The following is a 10,000-nucleotide window of genomic DNA, read 5'->3' as shown; positions in this document are numbered from 1 at the left end:
CCCAGTCTATATCAGTATAGATATCCAGGAGGATTTCTTTTTCCCATTGAGATCTGATGTGTTTTCAAAGTGTTCCTTTAACTTTTTTGAGCAGTTTATATATATATATATATATATATATATACACACACACACACACACACACACACACACATATATATATATACACACATATACGTATACATGCGCACACACACACATATTCAGTAGCTATCAAATAGTACAAGCTGCAGTCAATAGCTAAAAACAAAGAAGTTTTTCTTTTTCAAGGCATTAAAATGATTGGTTTTGACATTCTAAACCTCTATTCTTTGATTCAGTTATTTTACCCTCATAAAAGATGTTTGTGTGACTTTTAAGGTAAACTCTGAAGCCTTTTAACTGAAATAGATGGATTCAATGTGAAACAAAACTAAAAATGTCTGAAGGTGATTAGAAATGTTTTTTAAATGGTTAAGAGTTGTGCCTTATCACACAATCACAACTTACCTGTGAGATATCCTCTATCAGTGCTTTGTAAAGTCTCTGTACTGTATAAGAGTGCATCTCTACACTGTTGGTGATAAGCTGTATTAGGTTCGGCACTGCATCATCTCTTACATAACTCCCAGCCTAGAAAAAAAAAGTACTCTAATGAGTGAAGCCACACATGCAAATCAAAAGTATACAAGGAATAAAGATCTGAAATGAACAATAAAGAGGATAAACAAGTATTAACTCAAATAACCAACCAAACAGACATACATACAAAGCAGAAAGAGTTGCAGCGTGAGACAAGGCACAAAACTATGGAGTATGTAAATTTGAATCAGTAACAGCAACAGACAGTGTTTTAAAGCCAGACAGAAAGGCAGCAGAAGTTTATGTGAGAGATTCTATCAGAGGGAAAGAGGTACAGTATAAGAAAGAACAAGGATGAGAAAAAGACACAACATTGATAATCGATGACATCATTTGGAATGAAAACCAGGACACCATCAATAGAAGCATGGCAAACCACAGTGTAATAAATACATAAAAAATATACACAAAGACTAACAAATTAATCTCTCAATATGCCCAAATTAGCAACATAAATAAAGCAAATAGATTGTGCCTTGTTGTGTCTTAAATCCCTGTATTCATCACTTTTTTAATGTACAAGGACAACAAACATGAAATCAAGGAATATACAAAAGAACATAAAAAGCACAGAATACACAGCCTGTTTGCTTACTTTAGTGAAAACAAAGTTATTACCTAGTATAGTAAGTGAACATGACCATATTTTCCCATTTTGTGTTTTATTTCAAGCTTGCTCCTACACAGTCGAACATTTCATGGATGATTATGTTTCAAAGTAATCATAGCAAGATAAATAAAAAAAGATTGTTTACTTGCTAAATAGCATAATGAGCTAGTGTGATGTGAACAAAAATAGGAAAATTGCACTGTGAGCATTACATATGAATGGTCAATAAGCAGAGCAGTGTGTCACTAATTTGTAAATGAAACAACATTCGATAGAAACTCAAACTCGAGAAATAATCCGATTATAAAGAAAGAGCAGTTCATGTAGTAATGGCAGAGTCAAAAAATAACTCCATGTAAAATATATATGACTAGTAGAGTTAACTGGCTTCGGTCCTGAAACTTGGTAAGTCAATGGGCCTTGATTAGAGTGCAGTTGCTTAACTAAATATTTCAGAAGAACCATGCAAGTAATAGAGTACTTTTATACAGTGCATCCAGAAAGTATTCACAGCACATCACTTTTTCCAAATTTTGTTATGTTACAGCCTTATTCCAAAATGGATTAAATTCATTTTTTTCCACAGAATTCTACACACAACACCCTATAATGACAACTTGAAAAAAGTTTACTTGAAGTTTTTGCAAATTTACTAAAAATAAAAAAATTGAGAAAGCACAAGTACATAAGTATTCACAGCCTTTGCCATGAAGCTCAAAATTGAGCTCAGGTCCACCCTATTTCCCCTGATCATCCTTGAGATGCTTCTGCAGCTTAATTGGAGTCCACCTGTGGTAAATTCAGTTGATTGGACATGATTTGGAAAGGCACACACCTGTCTGTATAAGGTCCCACAGTTGACAGTCCATGTCCGAGCACAAACAAAGCATGAAGTCAAAGGAATTGTCTGTAGACCTCCGAGACAGGATTGTCTGGAGGCACAAATCTGGGGAAGGTTACAGAAAAATTTCTGCTGCTTTGAAGGTCCCAATGAGCACAGTGGCCTCCATCATCCATAAGTGGAAGAAGTTCGAAACCACCAGGACTCTTCCTAGAGCTGGCCAGCCATCTAAACTGAGCGATTGGGGGAGAAGGGCCTTAGTCAGGGAGGTGACCAAGAACCCGATGGTCACTCTGTCAGAGCTCCAGAGGTCCTCTGTGGAGACAGGAGAACCTTCCAGAAGGACAACCATCTCTGCAGCAATCCACCAATCAGGCCTGTATGGTAGAGTGACCAGATGGAAGCCACTCCTTCGTAAAAGGCACATGGCAGCCCACCTGGAGTTTGCCAAAAGGCACCTGAAGGACTCCCAGACCAAAAGAAACAAAATTCTCTGATGAGACAAAGACTGAACTCTTTGGTGCGAATGCCAGGCGTCATGTTTGGAGGAAACCAGGCACCACTCATCACCAGGCCAATACCATCCCTACAGTGAAGCATGGTGGTGGCAGCATCATGCTGTGGGGATGTTTTTCAGCGGCAGGAACTGGAAGACTAGTCAGCATAAAGGGAAAGATGACTGCAGCGATGTACAGAGACATCCTGGATGAAAACCTGCTCAAGAGCGCTCTTGACCTCAGACTGGGGCAATGGTTCATCTTTCAGCAGGACAACGACCCTAAGCACACAGCTAAGATATCAAAGGAGTGGCTACAGGACAACTCTGTTAATGTCCTTGAGTGGCACAGCCAGAGCCCAGACTTGAATCTGATTGAACATCTCTGGAGACATCTTAAAATGGCTCTGCACCGACGCTTCCTATTCAACCTGATGGAGCTTGAGAGGTGCTGCAAAAAGGAATGGGTAAAACTGGCCAAGGATAGGTGCGCCAAGCTTGTGGCATCATATTAAAAAAGACTTGAGGCTGTAATTGCTGCCAAAGGTGCATCGACAAAGTATTGAGCAAAGGCTGTGAATACTTATGTACATGGGATTTCTCAGTTTGTTTAATTTTAATAAATTTGAAAAACCTCAAGTAAGCTTTTTTCACTTTGTCATGATGGGGTGTTGTGTGCAGAATTCTGAGGAAAAAAATGAATTTAATCCATTTTGGAATAAGGCTGTAACATAACAAAATGTGGAAAAAGCGATGCGTTGTAAATGCTTTCTGGATGCACTATATACTGTATATATATATATATATATATATATATATATATGATATTTGTATTTTTCTTTACCAGATGTTACTATTATTAGTTTACTGGAGCTCTATCTTCAGGAATATGTTAGATACAAATGGACATGAGTAAAATATTCCTATCACAAATCAACTCCTGCTTTTCCTACTGACTGACCTTGGCTTTTGTTGAAGGTAACTTTTAAACAATTTTATAGAAACTGTATTCATTTGAATTTAATCAGCCAAATAGTACAAATAATGGGAATTTTATTATAAATATAATTTAACACCGTAACACATCCTGAAAAAATTATAGCTACAATCAGATTTGAAAAAACATTTAAATTTGTAATCTTTTAGCATTAAAAGGATTTGAAGGTTTTAAATCGATAGTAGTATATACTGAATTGTGGTTTCCTTTAATTCTATCTTATTACATTCAGCATTGATTTATACAAACTGCACATTTATGTGCCCATAAAAGGAATTGAATGTTTTAATTGGGGTGCACGATTATGACAAAATTAACAGAAAATGATTGCCTTTGATATGGTTATTAAGACTATTAATTTTAATTAACAGTGCAATAAAATGCACTTTGTCTTGCCCACTATATATCCTGTATTTTCTTTGAAAAGAGTATAGAATAACCATCATTGTGTAAGGAACCAATTAAAAAATTAATAATGAATTGTTAAATGCTGGATTATTTGAATTTTTTTTTTTAATTTAGTGCTGAATAATGTTTCTTTTTTATTTGTTACAATAAAGATACAGCACACTTATAAAATGTGTGTTTGTGTTTTTAATACAATAAACAACAAATAAAAAAATCATCATCAAATGAAAAAGTAAAAACCATATGTCAGCAAATTTTGTTTTTTCTATAACTACACCAAATTTCAATCAAATCCATCAAGGCATTTTTCACATTTTGGGGATACTTAGTTTTTCATAAAATATTGATGTACCTAAATACCCTTTCTTAGCAGATACAGTACCTACCATCCTAGATGAACCATCATGCCAAATTTTAACTTTTTAACTAAATGGAAAATTAAAGTTTTGTTGTTGAGTGAGTGAATGAGTCAGTCAGCTCTTCATTACAAATACATTTTTACAGTTTATGCAGCAGTTATTTGTTAAAATGGAACAAATATCATCTTCTTCCCAACTCTATCAGAAAAAATGCTTAGTTAAGTACATCAAGACACTAATATATTAGTAATAAGTTTTAAAAAATGAATAAAATTAAATGGGGCACAGTGTTTGCACTCTGGATTCTGTGATGGGCAAACACTAACCCACCAAGGTTGGGTTTGTCTTGCACTTAATGATGCTGAGATAAGATCTGGGAAATCTGTGACTGAGTTAGATGAAGTAGATTTTGAAATGTTAAGTTACAGAAAGAAATTTTACAAACTCCTCTACTAACATCAGCTAATATTACAGTTTACTGCAGAAGTTCATATATAAAAAGTATTAACAAAAAGTATTAAAACATCTTCACAATACTGTTATCAAGCATTATTACACACAATCTAAAAATCTATGCAGCAAAAATCTGAATAAGCAAAAACATACCGTGGTTAGAACTCTCATAATAGTGTCTATATGCCATCGCTTTGAGGGAGCATACCTGGAAATGAGGAGTTAAAAAAAAAAAAAATACATACTTACTATATATAAATGTTTTGTGTTTCTAAAACTGTAAAAATGATGCTTTGAAAATGTACAAACAGGCGAGCTATGCTGCACTTCATACCATGAACTGAAGCTCACCACAAATCACTATAGGTAGAACTGCTTTGTGTCAAAAACGTACATTATTCTTTAAATAACATTTTTCTAAACAGTAAGAAATAAATTAATAGATGCAGGCTAGATTATACAACAGTTAAGCTTCTTTGATAAAACATTTCTACTGCTTACAAGGAAGAGCGTAGTTGCTCAAATATAAGATTATTACTTCTCTGCTGCAAGGAAGACCCCAGATGCGCAATCTGCTTTGAATTCTGGATCACACGAGTCCAGGAAATATAGTAGTTCCTTCATCATACCACGAATATTATTCCCATTCACAAGAGCAAAACTCAGCTCCATGGCACGTCTATTAAACACAAATGCAATAATTATTAGAACTGGCAAAACAGCATCTTTCAAATTATGAAATCTTTTCAATTTAATTTTAATAATGCACAAATATATAAAAGAGAGTACCCTGAACCCTAACTACACAAGGTTTATAATATATCCACACTGGTGAAAGCAGCCCTGGTAACAACACAAGTTAGTAAAGGTCAATATTCAACAACTATAAACTATAAATCATAAGGAAAATAATTTAGGGAGGTCAGGTTGGGAAGCATACACTGGTACAGTGTGTTGCTACACCCACCAACCCCCAAGGCAGACACACAGTCCAGTACTACCATCCGGAAAGAACCACCTATCTGCTGCAGCCAGGTGGGCATGGGACATGGGCGTCCCCTTGGCCTGGTCCAGCTACTCAGTTAATCAATAGTGAGGATCCTGCAAGCCGGATCACCCTCAAGGAATTGCACCAGATGACTGAATTACAATAACTGACACTTCCTCACAATGCAGGTAAGGTACTTCATTTGGGAATGCATGAGCAACTACTCATTTGATACAGTTAAACCAGCAGCACCCAAGGATTTTCTAAAGACACAATGTACTGAAGGAGTTCAGTCTTCGTTTCAGGTCACTGGATATCATCCATGTCTCGCAACCACAGACTTGGACCTTCATCCTTTTGCAAAGATATTGGGAGCATCACACTCCCCTTTCCAGTGACCTCATGACCCCTTATGTTTTCCCTATCTGTCTACTGAGTCACCAGAGACATGAATGTCGCTGCCAAGTTAAGTAAATTTGTAAAAGTGAAATTTAGGGAAGCTTTACAAAAAAAATACTACGCTAATGAAGTCTACTAAAGTGAAAAGAAAAAAACAAGATTCAGTCAAGATTTTTCAGTCCACAATGTATACAAAGAAATATTTATCACTATATCCTCCTGCTAGGTCATCAAGTATGTGTATAGAAAAGTATAACCAACTAAATGCATTACGACAAGTCAGGGTAAACAGATAGATTTGTAAATCATATTTTGAAAGAAGTGTACCACTTTGCAGTAAACACCAGCAGCACTGGGAGAAATGCAAAACAGATGCTTATCTAATGCAGATAAAAAAAAAACTAAAAAAAAAACTGGGTTTTATTTAAAAAACTTTTTGGAACATGCTAAAATATTGTCTGAGTAAAATGATCTACAATATCTATTTGTTAATTTTATGTCTAAAATGCAACCACAGTTACCTATATCTGTGTGTTAATTGGCTTAAAGGTTTTAGCCAATACCCTCACTGTCACACTTTCTTACTTATCTAGTTGGGAGAACCCTTAATATACAGTGGTGTGAAAAACTATTTGCCCCCTTCCTTATTTCTTATTCTTTTGCATGTTTGTCAAACAAAATGTTTCTGATCATCAAACACATTTAACCATTAGTCAAATATAACACAAATAAACACAAAATGCAGTTTTTAAATGATGGTTTTTATTATTTAGAGAGAAAAAAAAAATCCAAACCTACATGGCCCTGCGTGAAAAAGTAATTGCCCCCTGAACCTAATAACTGGTTGGGCCACCGTTAGCAGCAATAACTGCAATCAAGCGTTTGCGATAACTTGCAATGTCTTTTACAGCGCTCTGGAGGAATTTTGGCCCGCTCATCAAATTGTTGTAATTCAGCTTTATTTGAGGGTTTTCTAGCATGAACCGCCTTTTTAAGGTCATGCCATAGCATCTCAATTGGATTCAGGTCAGGACTTTGACTAGGCCACTCCAAAGTCTTCATTTTGTTTTTCTTCAGCCATTCAGAGGTGGACTTGCTGGTGTGTTTTGGGTCATTGTCCTGTTGCAGCACCCAAGATCGCTTCAGCTTGAGTTGACGAACAGATGGCCAGACATTCTCCTTCAGGATTTTTTGGTAGACAGTAGAATTCATGGTTCCATCTATCACAGCAAGCATTCCAGGTCCTGAAGCAGCAAACCAACCCCAGACCATCACACTACTACCACCACCATATTTTACTGTAGGTATGATGTTCTTTTTCTGAAATGCTGTGTTCCTTTTACGCCAGATGTAACGGGACATTTGCCTTCCAAAAAGTTCAACTTTTGTCTCATCAGTCCACAAGGTATTTTCCCCAAAAGTCTTGGCAATCATTGAGATGTTTCCTAGCAAAATTGAGACGAGCCCTAATGTTCTTTTGCTTAACAGTGGTTTTGCGTCTTGGAAATCTGCCATGCAGCCTGTTTTTGCCCAGTCTCTTTCTTATGGTGGAGTCGTGAACACTAACCTTAATTGAGGCAAGTGAGGCCTGCAGTTCTTAGACGCTTGTCCTGGGGTCTTTGTGACCTCTCAGATGAGTCGTCTCTGCGCTCTTGGGGTAATTTTGGTCAGCTGGCCACTCCTGGGAAGGTTCACCACTGTTCCATGTTTTTGCAATTTGTGGATAATGGCTCTCACTGTGGTTCGCTGGAGTCCCAAAGCTTTAGAAATGGCTTTATAACCTTTACCAGACTGATAGATCTCAATTACTTCTGTTCTCATTTGTTCCTGAATTTCTTTGGATCTTGGCATGATGTCTAGCTTTTGAGGTGCTTTTGGTCTACTTCTCTGTGTCAGGCAGCTCCTATTTAAGTGATTTCTTGATTGAAACAGGTGTGGCAGTAATCAGGCCTGGGGGTGGCTACGGAAATTGAACTCAGGTGTGATACACCACAGTTAGGTTATTTTTAACAAGGGGCAATTACTTTTTCACACAGGGCCATGTAGGTTTGAATTTTTCTCCCTAAATAATAAAACCATCATTTAAAAACTGCATTTTGTGTTTACTTGTGTTATATTTGACTAATGGTTAAATGTGTTTGATGATCAGAAACATTTTGTGTGACAAACATGCAAAAGAATAAGAAATCAGGAAGGGGGCAAATAGTTTTTCACACCACTGTATGCTGATACAACAATAGTGTGTGTTTCCACAAGTCTTTTTAAAAGCATTTATCCTGGGGAAGCATTCTGAACTACTTACTGGAAAGTCTAATCATTATTAGGTCAGATTTATGCTATATGGGATAATTCTAATTTGGTATTGTGTGTTTAATAAAATATACTCCACTTAAACATCACTCAATCTACTGCAGCCACAGAGTTTCAGTGAGCCTATGTACTTATCTCAGATTACTACTAGTGAAATGGTTCTTTGCTTGTGCAACCATTTTTGACATTTTTGCAAACCTAGTAGCTTTTACTAAGATTAGTAAGGCTATCTCTGTCCTTGGAAAGACACAATTTCAAACAGCTTTCAATAATACTTATTGCCCCTTTTCTAGATACCGAACAGTAAAGTTCAATCTAAAACTACAAATTCAAATTTAAAACTGTTTATCAATTTGTAAAAATCTTAAAAGAAAAACCCATGCTACATTCAAAATATCAAAAAACTATACTGACAAACATCTGAATAACAGAACGATGCACTTCAACAATCAACTGAAACATGTCCTACTTACAGTGGGTATAGAAAAGAATCACCCCCTTCGAAATATTACAATTGTTTTTGTTTTACAGCCTTAAATGAAAACACACAAACCAATATTTTTTCCAGCCACTTTCAAAAGATCTCAGAGATAGAGTTGTGGACAGACATAAGGCAGGAGATGGATAGAAAAAAATCTCAAAGGTTTTATCAGTCCCGAGGAGCACAGTAAAGTCTATAATAATGAAGTGGCAAGTGTTTGGTACTACTAGAACCCTCCCTGGATCCGGCCATCCCTCCAAACTAGATGGAAGAGCAAGGAGGAAACTGGTAAGAGAGGCTACCATGAGGCCAATGGCCATTTTGAAGGAATTACAGTATGTTATTGGTACTAGAGTGTTGTACCGTGTCAGCCATTATGAATGTAGAGAAAAGCCAAGCAAAATTACACCTTTATGGGCTAACTAAAAAGATTAAAATATACAAGCTTTTGAGGCAACTCAGGCCCCTTCTTCAGGCCTGAGTTGCCTCGAATGCTTGCATATTGTAATCTTTTTAGTTAGCCAGTAAAAGGTGTCATTTTGCTTGGCTTTTCTCTAGGATGTTATGGCAAAGAGTGGTCATTGTGTGCATGTAACACCAATTTCAGAAGTGCTCCACAATTGTGGCTTGTTCAGGAGGGTTGCAAGTAAAAAGCCATTTCTCAAGAAAGGCCACATTAAGGCTCATTTGAGCTTTGCCAAAATGCATCTTGCAGATTCTTATGCCAAGTGAAAAAAGGTCTTATGATCAGAAGAGACCAAAATCAAACTATTTGGCCTCAATACCAAACGTTACACCTGGCGTAAATCCAATGCAGCTCACCATTCACAACACAATATACCTACAGCAAAGCATGGAGGTGGCAGCATCCTGTTGTGGGGGTGTGTCAGGGCCACAGGGGCTGAAAGAAGGAAACATGGATGGAGCAATATACCATCAAATTCTTGAGGAAAACCTGCTACCCTCTGCCAGTAAGTTGAAGATGGACAGAATGTACAACTTTCAACATGACACACAGCAAAATTGACCAGACAGTG

General features: G+C 36.7%; 1 protein-coding gene across 2 annotated transcripts in view; it reads right to left on the bottom strand.

The window, feature by feature from the left end:
- The window catches only part of ap1g1 (adaptor related protein complex 1 subunit gamma 1), a 212,642-nt gene that overhangs the window by 70,656 nt on the left and 131,986 nt on the right, over positions 1 to 10,000 (bottom strand). For both annotated transcript variants that reach the window (XM_039763306.1, XM_039763307.1), the window contains 3 exons: positions 5,324 to 5,464; positions 4,939 to 4,993; positions 490 to 612 (listed from right to left, as the gene is read on the bottom strand). In XM_039763306.1, the coding sequence (XP_039619240.1) occupies positions 490 to 612; positions 4,939 to 4,993; positions 5,324 to 5,464 (319 nt within the window). The remainder of the gene's footprint in view (positions 1 to 489; positions 613 to 4,938; positions 4,994 to 5,323; positions 5,465 to 10,000) is intronic.

Source organism: Polypterus senegalus, chromosome 9 (genome assembly GCF_016835505.1).
Source record: "Polypterus senegalus isolate Bchr_013 chromosome 9, ASM1683550v1, whole genome shotgun sequence".
In the NCBI taxonomy this organism is placed as follows: Eukaryota; Metazoa; Chordata; class Cladistia; order Polypteriformes; family Polypteridae; genus Polypterus; species Polypterus senegalus.
This window is presented reverse-complemented; position numbering and strand designations above follow the sequence as displayed.